Here is a 12,219-nt window from a genome sequence, read left to right as displayed (position 1 = left end):
TCAACTTTGTATGTATTTCTGGGGAAGTATTTTTAAATGCTGTTCTATACTGAACAATGATACAGATATTGTGCAATACTTCAGGGAATGTTTTCAAAATTATTTGTCAGCTCCAAACAAGTGGCAGATGGCATTTACTAAAAATTTAGCATTTCCTTCAGTAGTCATCATGCACTTTCCCCTATTAGTCCCATTCTTATGCTGACTTTTAAGTACTGCATATTGCAAAATCAGGTGATCATGGTAGAATCACTCTTGCCTCTACTGTTGGTTTGAGTTCTCTCTTTTTTTTGAGAGAGAGGTGGGTGGGAACCCAGTTTATTAAAATGCCTCTAGTTTTAAACTGATGTGTTTGAATCATCAGGGAAATGCATCTCCTGTCATGTTTTCAGCTGAAATGTTATCAAATATCTAACTTTAGGAAAAGCTTTCTTGTAATGCCCTGAAATAAACATCTTGTTCTTCCATTCCCCCTCTCCTCCCCAGACATTCATGGATTCTTTTAGTACTTTTCACTTCAGCCATTAGTTCCAATAAGACGTTAGGTTATGATTGCATACAATTGTAAGGGCAGATGAGTCCTCTGGTCTGATGTAGCAGCATGTGTTCTTTCTGAAAGCTGGCTTTGCAAACCAGCCACCAGTCTCACAGCATGGTTGGAGGGACCCTGGAGGGAAACCAACACGTGCAAGAAATGTGGATTTTTAACAGATGAGCTTCATCTGGTTTTAAGTATCTATAAATTCTGTTGTGTTGAGCCAAACGGTGGCGCTCATGAGGTTTTAGTAGCAGTATTGAAACTATAACTCGGTAGACTAGAATGTTAATAATTTTGTTCCCATATAGTCATATGCATTTTATTACATCTGTTGTTTATCCCTGATAATGGCATTTTCTGAGTTTTGACTTCATTGTGACTTCCTTATAGTTGGGGTTATCTGCACAAAAGCTAAACAGCTTTTTACATGTAATAAATACAGATTGCTGTATCTTCCGTATGATCTGGTTTATGACATGTGATAGTCCTATCTGAATTTTGTTTGCCTCGCTATTAATAGAGTGAAAGCCCCATTGAAAAAAAGAATCTGAAATGATCATGAGATTTATTCTGTCAATACTTGTGTTGTTGTTGTCACAGTGCCTGGTCAGTTCCAAGTTTCCGAAGTAGCGTGGCTAACATTTATTATGCATAGCTTGTCCTTTCTTCCATGCCCCTTCCACGGGCCAATGGAATATGCTGACTTTGGTCAGTTCATCAATTGTTGGATTTTGTTGTATGTTTTTTTCATTGCACAGATCCATTGCATGGATTTTCATCTATGTCCAGTAGAAAGGAAAAGTCTAGTTGTCTGAAGTCCTTGCATAACTTAATTTCCTAGTCTTGATTCAGGCTATGAGAAAGCTTTATAGATTCATTGATGAGTTTTAATTTTGTATTAGCAATTGTCTTGCACCAAAGGAAAACAGTCTTATTCTAGATACATAGACATTGTAGGGAGTCTTACAGCTGAGACAAGCTCTTGCATCTGATGTCATTTTACATAGGATTTCAGTGGTTAGGTACACTGATCAATCAGTGATTGCATAGAGTCTGCTCACAATATATGTGTTGCAGTCAAGTATTGCCAAACTCAGCAATGCCTTGACTTCTTGTTGTAGCCAGCCTGTTGAATGTGAGTATGTTGTACCAAGGCGAGCAATTATGAATGAGTGTCAAGTCTAGGTCAGGTCTTTGTCTGCCAGATCTTCTCCCCATTTGGCAATGAGAACTTTAACTGGAAAGAAATCAAGATCACAACCAAATTAGGACATCACTGGCTGTGATGAAGGCTGATGAGCTTCTCCCTTTCTCCAAAGAAAATTGCACAGAATGTTCTTGGATTGCTTTCTTGGCTCCTTGATGGAGAAAGGGAAGGTTCTCCCTCAGTCTGTCCATTTTGCTCAAGAGTAGTGAAAGTTGATTTCGATGCTTTTCTCTCACCAGCCTGGAGAGGTCTTAGGAAGATTTATCCATCTGTGACTTCATAATATCTTGAAAAGTGGATGCAATGAACTCCAAGAATGAAGCAAGCTGTTCACCTAGAAACAGAATATTTAATCCTGAAGACTTGTCCTATATCCCTCTAAGCACATATACACACACCAGACTTTCTTTTAAAAGCCCATGTGCAGAACAATATGTTTGAACACTGCTTTATGTTTCCAGGGAGATGGCGAAAGGGTCATGATAATAACTGGACCCAACATGGGAGGAAAGAGCTCCTATATAAAGCAAGTTGCATTGATCACAGTCATGGCACAGATTGGTTCTTACGTTCCTGCAGAGGAGTCAACAATTGGTGTTGTGGATGGTATTTTTACCAGGTAATATTTCAAAACTTGCTATATGTTTATGAAAATGTTACTGTTGCAGGGGGTGTGTGTGTATATGTCAAAGTATGATTTCATTTTTCATTTAGGACCTTAGAATTTATACTTGAAGTTTCCTTTTTAATTTTAAATACCTGTATTGGTTGTTAGGTTTTGATTCTAGATTTCTGGTAAGCTATAGTACTTGTTTTGGAATCTTTGAATCTTTAAAGCACAAGAATGTTAATGTGTCTCTCTTGATTAGGATCCAGATATCTAACTTCATCTGCCTGAATGGATATCTCAGCCAAATTTATTCTGCTGGGTGATAGCCAAATGATGTTTCCCCTAAAATGAGTGCTATCACCTCTAAAAATCACATCATAGTTTTTGCTGTGCAACAAGGTATATATATATACTCAAAACATTTGAGACTGGGAATTTGGGGCTGTGTATATTCTATGCTTACTATCCTTCCTGTACTGTCAGTCTTCAGCAGACTTTATGTCATGTCTTTTAAAGAATGAAAAATGGCAGTTCATTTCACTCAGTCTCATTTTTAAGATAATGCTGAGTTTAAAGGTTATGAGTATAGTCAAAACTTTTGTATTTTATAGTATAATATTACCAAGGATGATCCATATGGTTTTTTCCCCTTTTTCTTGAATTTATTTTTTAATCAGCAGAAGTTCTGTTACTGATGGTGTTTGAGATGGATAATTATTTGTGGTTGTAAGTTTCACAACGATCATCTACCTGTGGTAGAATGATCTTTCCTGAAATTCTAGTTCTGTGATGGCACTGTGCATTTCGGAGTTAACTTTTAACAGAGAATCTGAAGTACTGCTCATCTGGGAATGCTTTATCATATGAAGATGTTGTGTTCTTATGCCTCACTTTGTCATGTCAAAAATGAATGAAATCGCGCTTTGATGCACTTCAGTGCTAAACAGTTGAACAAACTGGAAAACAATTTGTATTATCTTTCCAAAATGAATTGGAGCTGAAAATTCAAAACTGTTAACTTTTCCTGCCCTGTGTTGAAAATACTTGACTAGTTGATTGCATGGGCTTTTCTCGAGGGGACATGGAGATACACAAGATCTACTTACAGAAAAAAACATTACAATGTTACTAACAATTTGAAGATTATTTTTGTCTTTCTTTGTGTGTTGTAGGTGAATTTAGAGTACTTTACTTGTAGTCACACTGACTTAATTTCTAACCATACATAAGTCTGTTACTCTTAAGCTTAGTATCCACTTTCCTCTGCTTTTATTTCATTGCAACAGGATTATGTCTGCAGAAAAAATAAGAAATGTGACAGTCACTGGGAGTGTCATTTTGTTTTGTGCCCAGTAGAAAGTGAACAAACTGGGTTTTGTCCTCTACAGTGTGAAAACCTAGAAATTAGCATATCTGAGTTTTACTTGTTCCCCAACGTATTTCTCTGATTCCATTTAGCTTTTCTCTGTATTACAGGTATTTTCACATCTGTTCTGATAAGGTAGTGTGGTTGAAGGTAAAATTTATGCTTTTAGATTTCAAGCCAAGCAGACCTACAGTGTGTTACTTACTGGCTGTGAGGTTTCAGACCATTTAATTTGGAACCCAGTTGGATACTACCAGAGGGGATTGTGTTGGGTTTTTTTGTTTGGTTTGGTTTGGTTTTTTGTTTTGTTTTGTTTTTTTGTTTATGGGTTTTTTTGGTTTTTTGTTTGGTTTTTTTTTGTTTTTCTATGTCTAAATTAGCTTTGGAAGCTCAGCTGGATATGCCATTCTTCATTTAATGTGAAATGTGTCAAACACCAGATGAATATACTAAAGAATTACTTAAATTCTTGTAATTGCTCTGGCAAGTAAGGGTAAACTAATTGACTCAATATTAATCAAGAAGAAATTGAAAATATATTATTGAGATAGAAAATAGTCATGCATTAGTTGAAAGTTTAACAGGAAACAAAAGCCCCTGAGGTTATGTATTGCATTCCTTCAGAAATCCAGCATGGTCACTTCAAGTTGTAAAAGATTAACAGTGGAACTGCTTGTCTGTGGATCTGTTTAAACTTCTGTCTTCTGTATAGTACAGTTTGAGGAAATTGGTTCTACCTTTGGGACGGGCATTAGCCATTTGTGATGTGCTTACAGGGTATTAGATCTTGACCCAGTTGTAGCTTTCCTTCCAGTACAAATGTTCAGGAGAATACCTGCGTCATGATTTTACTTCACCCTGTGGAGTATGGGGGCTTTCCTTGCTCTACATATCCAAGTAACGACATCTGTGCTCCCCAAGTAGGTGAGTTGTCAGTGCTCTTTTCTGTCCTGCTCTATTTGTTAGCCTCAAAGTGGTCTTTGCTGCCCAGTAAAGTGGTCTTTGCCTAACTCCTGCTTCAGTTTCACCTTCTCCAAATCATGAATTTCACCTCTCCATTGAAAAAAGGAATAACTTACCAGATTCTGCAGCTCAGAGGCTCAAGGTGTGCAGAGACTGTCCAGGAAGTAGGCATCTCTGTTTTGGTTTGTTTAAGTGTTTTGTGTTGGGTTGTTTTGGGGTTGTTTTTTTTCAGGGTTCTGGGAAAGATCTTAAAGTATATAAGTCTGTCAGGCCAGGTTAATGTGCTGTTATATTCAGGGTATTTCTTAGACCTGGGGAGTTTTCTTTTTAATAGTTTTTAATGCCTGGTTGGAGAGAAACAATAAATTCAACTGCCACACGGTATGTCCTACTTTATTTCTTTAATCCTCAGTGTGTCTGAATGTACATTTTTAAAACCTCAGCTTTTGCCAAGAACTCTACTCTGGTAGGGAATGAGCTTGAAGAGATCAGAGGTTTTCTTTTCACTTACCCCCAATTTTGCACTTTTGTTTTGTTTTCTTTGTCTGTGTTTTGTTTTGCAGGTTGGTTTTTTTATTTTTTTTTTGTTTGTTTTTTGGTGTTTTTTTTTTTTAAATGGGATAACAGCTATGCAGACCTCCTTTCTGCACTGCCACCCCAGGCCACAAGTGTCTTGCTGGAAAATGGGATTTTTTTTGTTGATAACTTTGTTGTATTTTTAATCTTTTAAAAACATCCCATGGGAAGATGTCAGTTTCCAAGTTATTTTCATCACTGACATGGTGTGTTGTTTTCTAGATGCTACTATTAGCATAGCACCCTGCTGTGAGGGATGCTTTACACGCTGACTCTATGAGGAGTTCTGTGCATGAGGAGCACCAACAGTTCTGCTGCTTGCTAAGTTTTTTTGAATATTGGTGTTTTATACTGCAGTCTCTTTTTTTTTTTTTTTGTAGACTGCATCTTCAAAGTGTGAATTTATATAGGTTTAAGAGAATAACATTCATTTAGGATTTGTGTCTTGTGCTCTAAGTAGAGTTTCCATGGAAATTGAAAGGTTGCTACTATGGTTATTCCTTTGGATATATTTAGTATTTATGTATTGTAGCTTCTCTAAATTGACTTCAAATACTGTGCTATATTAAACATTTTTAAAGACGCAAAAGGAATTGTATTGCTAACAGGTACAGTGAGAATAGGAATGATTCATCTTTGTTACTGGGTGTGTAGACACATTATGGTGCTAAGGCTAGTCCAGATGTTTCAGAGTAGTGTTGATAATTTCATCCTAAAGAGGGGGAAAGGCAGAGAATCTTCCACTGCATGATGCCTCTAAGCCCTGATGATAAGCTCTTGCAAGTCTGTAAACAGAAGACTGGGGGCAGGAGTAATTTCCTACAGTACCCTACTTGTCTTACTACTTAACGAAGGCTCTGAGTGCTCCTATGGACTCTCCCAAATCTCGCAATTTCTTATGTGTAAAAACAACCTTGCAATTTCAGTTGCAATGCTTCGTTCCTAATCCTGGGAAGGGGTTGCTAGGGGTTGTGAAATAAATAAAATGTTTGCTTTGGTTTTAGGTGGCTCCAGCTTCGTAACATCAGACTAAACAGATGCTATATCATTCTCCATATTTCTGTAGTATTACTTAAAGCTGGTTTTAGAATAGATATCTATATTGAATTATTAAAGTGTTTGTATAAAGTTCTCACTTGAAATTCCATACTTAGGTCATTTTTTTCATGAGTCAATGTATGTGTAAACCATTTTTGTACAAAAAAGTTACTGCTTTTCAGACCGTATGCTATGCTCATTATTTAAGAGATATCTATGTAATACAGAGGTAGTACACAATATTTTGAGAGTGTTTTTCTGATTGATATTTTCTTCTTTTTTTCTTTTCCTTCTCCAATAAGGCATAATGTTTTCATGCAACATTTAGTTAAAGAATTTAACTTAGTCAATGCCATTATATTTAAGAATTTTGGAATACTTTTGGAAGGTCAGCACCCAATCCATATTGACTTTTAATGGGATTTGAGTATTTAATTCTCCATTTGAAAATTCCCATACAAGTTTCTCCATGCAGTAAATGGGTTCGATTTTTGCTTTAAATTAACCTTCAATTTGTGCTGGTTCTTCCAATGGAGTTATTCAGACATTGAAATTAATATAATATTTCTATGTGTGTTTGTGTAGAAAGACAAAGCAAGTGTGGACACGCACACATGGAGGAACTAATGAAAGAAATTCTGTTGACCTGATCATGCATTCAGAAGAGATGATGTTTAGCAGCTGAAGAAAGCTGACCTTTAAAGAGGTCCCACTTATAATCAATTATTGATATAATTTCTTTCAGCTAGAAAACTTCAGCCTGCTTCCTGTAGGTTGGCAGTAGCTTTTCATGAGGGTCAATTTTCAAAATAGAGAAAGAACGTTATAACAATTTGAAGGTAAAACATGTTCAAACAAGCAAGGTAATTGATAGTTCAAATTACCAAATGCCTTGTATTCAAGATTTTAAGAATCAATTTATTGAAATCACAAGCTATCATTAGAAAGAATACTGTGAAGGAGGCCCGCTCCTACCAACTCTACGTGATGTTAAAGGGACAAAGAAGGATTTCCTTCCTAGAGCACTTACCTGCCTGGCTTTCTCTTCCTATGTTGAAATAAAAGCTATTTCACTTATTTCAGTAGTAACGCATAAGTATGCACAGTCATACTATGGTGACATACATTTTCCAGTGAGGTTTCATACCATCAGCCAAATTTGGCATATGATTAAAGGTGCAGCTTTGATTGTCTGAGCTAATACTATGAATTGTGCTTCAATTGCATTAGAAAACCACCTCTTGCAGGTTATGTGCTGCATGCTTAAAGGTTAAAGGAATAACTAAAAGCATCAGTGAAATGCATGTAGATTATCCTGTCAAGTCCTTTGTCTCTCTCAAAAGAGTTATCTTGCTGTTCAGAAATTCTAAGCATGTCTTTAATCCTCATGATGGCAAAGTAAAATTTGAACTGTCAAAGAAAGTATATTAAGAAAACAGAGGGGTGGAGGAAGTTGGCCATACATGTTAACACGTGGTAGTGGTAGGTTGCCTAGGTAAGCAGCAGTTTAATTCTTTTGCTTTATGCAAGTTATACAGTTGCCTGCACTTCAAGGCGGTTGTGTTGGTACAGTCTGTTCATCACACGATCTGTCTTTAGGTGCACAGAACTTTGTCCTACATTTTATCCTTGTAACAGGTGATTTCACTATATTTCTAACATGGAGGGCACTCTTCATTGCTGTGTCTGTAGTTAGGAGATACTCAGTCCAAATTCCGCTGTATATCTGAAAACTGTGAAAACAGATAGTGGTTGGTCATCTTGGCTGGGAAGGGATGATTTTGTTCTTCTAGCTTGTATTACATGTCTATAGATATATGTTGGTTCTGTATAAATATATATAGATATATAGGATCTTTCAGACAGACATGGCTACAAGTGGAATCCTGAATCTGTCTGTTCCAGGGTTCAAGTTACATAGCTGTTTTGGTATTTTCTTGTCTATCTGTCTTCCTTGTATAATGTTTTTGAACATGTGTAATAGTTGCTCATTCAACTAAAACTAGAGTGCAAAAATATTCAGGCAGCTTATCCTTATGTGTTGGTTTGATATGACAGAATTGCAGAGCTGTACAAATTAGGCCCTCTGACTTTAAGCTGTTGCCGTCACACAGTGACCCGATGCTTCTGCTTGATTCAACAGAAGCCTTATCTTGTGAAGGTGCTTGCATATGTACCTGGCATGCATGCGATCTGGATGCGGAAACCAAAAGAGACCATCAGGTTCAGGCTGTGCTTCTTGAAGGTGTCTTTGAAGGCAGTCTTCAGACCGCAATGCAGAGACCTACCTTGTTGCCCTTCATACATCGGAAACTGCTTTCAGCTTTTGTGATGTTTGGGTCTATAAGGAGAGGGAGGAGGCAGAGGAAAGGGAAGGATGTTTCCTACATTGATTGAGAAGTGCCAGCCTCATCTAACACTGAAATAATGAGGGAGTTTCGCCCTCCTCGCCACTGGCCTTAGTTGGGTCATTTTAGTTCAAGTCCAACAGCCAAGATCTGTTCCAGCCACGTACCTTGCCAAGGAGTGGTGATTCTGAGTTGACCAATGAGTTCAGTAACGGGAAAGAATTTTGATCACTACAAGGGACAGCAGTGCTACTGAGAGACTTGCTAACTGAAGATCACCTCCTGCTATTGAAAGTTGCCTCTGAGGACCTACCCATGTGAGTCATCAGCTATGTCCTCACAGCTGTTGCATGTGTTGACAACAGTTTACGGGACTCTACTCACCTGCTACCTGCCCAGTCTTTCTAGAGTCTAGCAAAACATCTATGAACAGGCTGTATCAACCCTTGAAAAGGCATCCCAGGTGCATGCATTGCTCAGTTTGCCCTAGGAGTGTCAGTGAGCAAGGTACTGCCCATCAGTCCCAGACCAGCATATCCGCCTGCTTTTGTATCCCAGTTGAGCCTGCTTTCTGGTGACAGAGTGGCACTCTGTCTTAGATGAACCCCAGTAATGCCCACCAGATGATCCTTCTTTTTCTTCTAAGAAACGGAAAGCAAGCTACTTTTGTCTTTTCAGTTCTTTGGAAAAAGTGACCATGCATGTTTTCAACCTTTGCAAAAGTCAGACAATCAACTTATTGTGCATTACAGTTTAAAGAAGAAATGGCATTATTTGTATGTATGCCTGGCTTAACATGGTGACACTGGTGAGATTAAGTCTCATTCTGTCAGTAGGAAGTGGCTTTAAAGGCCAAGACATTTTATCACAGAGTCCCTCGAAGTGGGTAACTCAATGCATCGTGCTGTTCTGCCAGCTGGTGGCTGTACTTCCCTTCCTGCCTGTCCATGCTTGCTCTGCTACTGCTCAGATAGTGTCTTCAACTGATACTGAAATCTGCAAAGCTGAGATGTGGCCCATTCCACTTAAATTTGTGAGCTTTGCACACTCGCGTGGGAGAGCTTGATGTTATAGCAACAAAAGCAGTATTTGAATGCCTTCTTGGCTGATGTGATTGTCACTCCTCATTTCCATCAACCTGTGAGCAAAAAGACCCATGTCAGTCACATGCAATTGGATCCTTGAAGATGGAAGAGGAAGGGGGATTTACATATCCCAAACTAATTTCTCATTTGAGTTACTACAACCATCATGGATCCTTTCAGCCCTATTATTTCTTTGCTTGATTGTTGTCACCCAAAAGAGTATTTATGTGCCAGAAAATAGGGGAAAGTTTGTGGCTGCACCTAGGTAGGCTTGTGCAAGAATGCAGGATGCATGGAGCCATGTACATGTTTCCCATAACGCCTGCAAGGACTGCAGGTATCTCTGTATCCACAGGGTGTGTGCAAGAAGTATTTTCCCATTGGTGTACGCTACTGGATTTTGGCTTTTTGTTTTACTTGTGCCAGAAAGATCTTGTGTATTGTCAATGGCATGATTACCAGCTGAAGTGATTTCAGTAAACATGGTGAAGAAATGGATATCCTCCATCCAAAGCTACTCTGTGCATTTAACCTTGACTGCTGAGGGGGCAGCATGCTGGTGATGTTTTAAAATGGTTACTAGAGTGCAGGAAAGACTTGAAGAGCTTTTATGTCTTAAATGAGCCTGTCCTTTCTTACTGTTAGTCCTTTATGAGTGCAGAGTGTGATGGTATTGCTTGTCATCTCTTGAGGGGGTTTGCACTGATTTTGTTTTGTAATAAACCTTAAACAAAATGTACTATACTTGGATTGGAATTATACATGAGAGATTGCATAACCATGACACTCTTTTTTTTTTAAATCTACTGAAAAATATTTCCCTGAAGTTATAGCATTGTTACCATCTAAGGGCTTCTATGCCTTTTTTTTGAATTCTTGTGGGGGCCACTCCAAAACTCATGAGATAATGGGGCTGGACTGCCATAGGTTTTGTGCATTCAAATGTTTAGCAATAATAAGTTGTCCTTTTTGACAAGCTCTTCAGTATTTTGTCAGAATAGCATATAGCCTCTCATTTTTTTTTTTCACATGTGAACTCAAAATAACAGTTACCAAACTAAAAAATGCCTTGTTTCCATTTATTGCTTTATTGTTATTGATTTCTTTGGGGCTTACAGGGTAGGATTATGAAGATTAATCTTCCTGTCTGTCCTAGAAATATCAGTTATATCACAAATCTTGGCATGAAGATTCAGCTAGTCAGCTTCTTCATACCTTTATCATAAAAATCTAACCTATGAAATTCTAACCTTGAGGTGACAGCAGTGTTTGGCAGGGTAGTCTGCAGGCATCCTGTGTAATAGGGGAATCGCCAGGAGATTGAGTGATGAATAGGAGCTGTGGAGGAGTTTATCTCAGCAGAGCAACTTGTCTGTATGTTACCTGGTTTTGGCCAGTACTTTGGTTGATGCCTTGTTAGATTTTGTTATCGTTGTTTTGGGGTTTTTTGTTATTTACACTTGAAAATAAATTTAAAATTTAAGTCATTCAGATTTTCCTTTGGAAAAAAATAGATTTTCTCAATTTGTCTGTGCAAAGAGTTAGACTCTGAAAGAAAAAGGTCAGAAAATTTAAAAGCAAAGCTATTTTTTCACATTTTGTTTATAATATATATATGTAGTTATGTGTGCAGGTTTTGCCATACATGTTAATGTATGCATTGTGCAGAAAAGTAAGGGCACTGTTCATACAAAGCAATCCCAAGTTACTGGCAAGTCCACACAAGAATTTTAGCATATACTGATATACTAAATATATTGTTTGTATGCAAACGTATTGTTTGTATTGCTCTGGAAAGCGACAGTCAGACAAACAGAACTTGTTAGTTGTCAAGAATCCAAAAGTAATTTTCAGCAATGTTACTTCTTTATGACACAGTAATTTGTTTCATTTTGTTCTTGCTTAATTGTATTTGTGTTTATTGCCAGAATAACAAAAATTACTTAAGCCTTTAATTTATGTTTACAGTCATACGATTACACCCCTGGGGTAAATTGTTCCCAGCCTTCAAGGGGGAAAAAAGGGTGGTGTCTTAAATTCATTGCAGCTATTTTTTATCAGGTGGAGATGTTCTTTTTGAAAAAGAGGAGAACAAGTAAAAGCTGTAGTTAGTGTTGTTAAACTGAAATTTGTTTTGTTCTGATTTTCTAGAAAAGTTGTGTCTTGGATATACCACAGTACATTTGAACTGTAGCTGTTTCTGACAGTGTTCTGTAGCTCTGTAGAAATAAATTAAGCTACGCTATGCCTATATTTGTAGGTAATTTAACTTCATGTCTTTGTTCATTTTACAGTAGCATGCGTCTGCAGCATTAGGTTTATGTCTCACATACATGTAATACAATATTTCACAAAACGGCCTTTGGTTTACCTCTATGGCATTTGATAAAATTATAAATACAAAGAACTGTTCTGTTTGCAGGGGTTTAAATCAGTCTTGAAAATTAATTTAAGTCAATAAAATATAGTTGTTTATATAAACAGTGAG

General features: G+C 37.4%; 1 protein-coding gene across 1 annotated transcript in view; it reads left to right on the top strand.

The window, feature by feature from the left end:
* MSH3 (mutS homolog 3) overlaps positions 1-12,219 on the top strand; it is a 112,062-nt gene that overhangs the window by 85,380 nt on the left and 14,463 nt on the right. Inside the window, exon 20 of the mRNA XM_086480036.1 lies at positions 2,207-2,364. Within this exon, the coding sequence (XP_086336162.1) occupies positions 2,207-2,364 (158 nt within the window). The remainder of the gene's footprint in view (positions 1-2,206; positions 2,365-12,219) is intronic.

The sequence above is a fragment of the Leptosomus discolor genome, chromosome Z, assembly GCF_034619465.1.
Source record: "Leptosomus discolor isolate bLepDis1 chromosome Z, bLepDis1.hap2, whole genome shotgun sequence".
Classification (NCBI taxonomy): Eukaryota; Metazoa; Chordata; class Aves; order Leptosomiformes; family Leptosomidae; genus Leptosomus; species Leptosomus discolor.
This window is presented reverse-complemented; position numbering and strand designations above follow the sequence as displayed.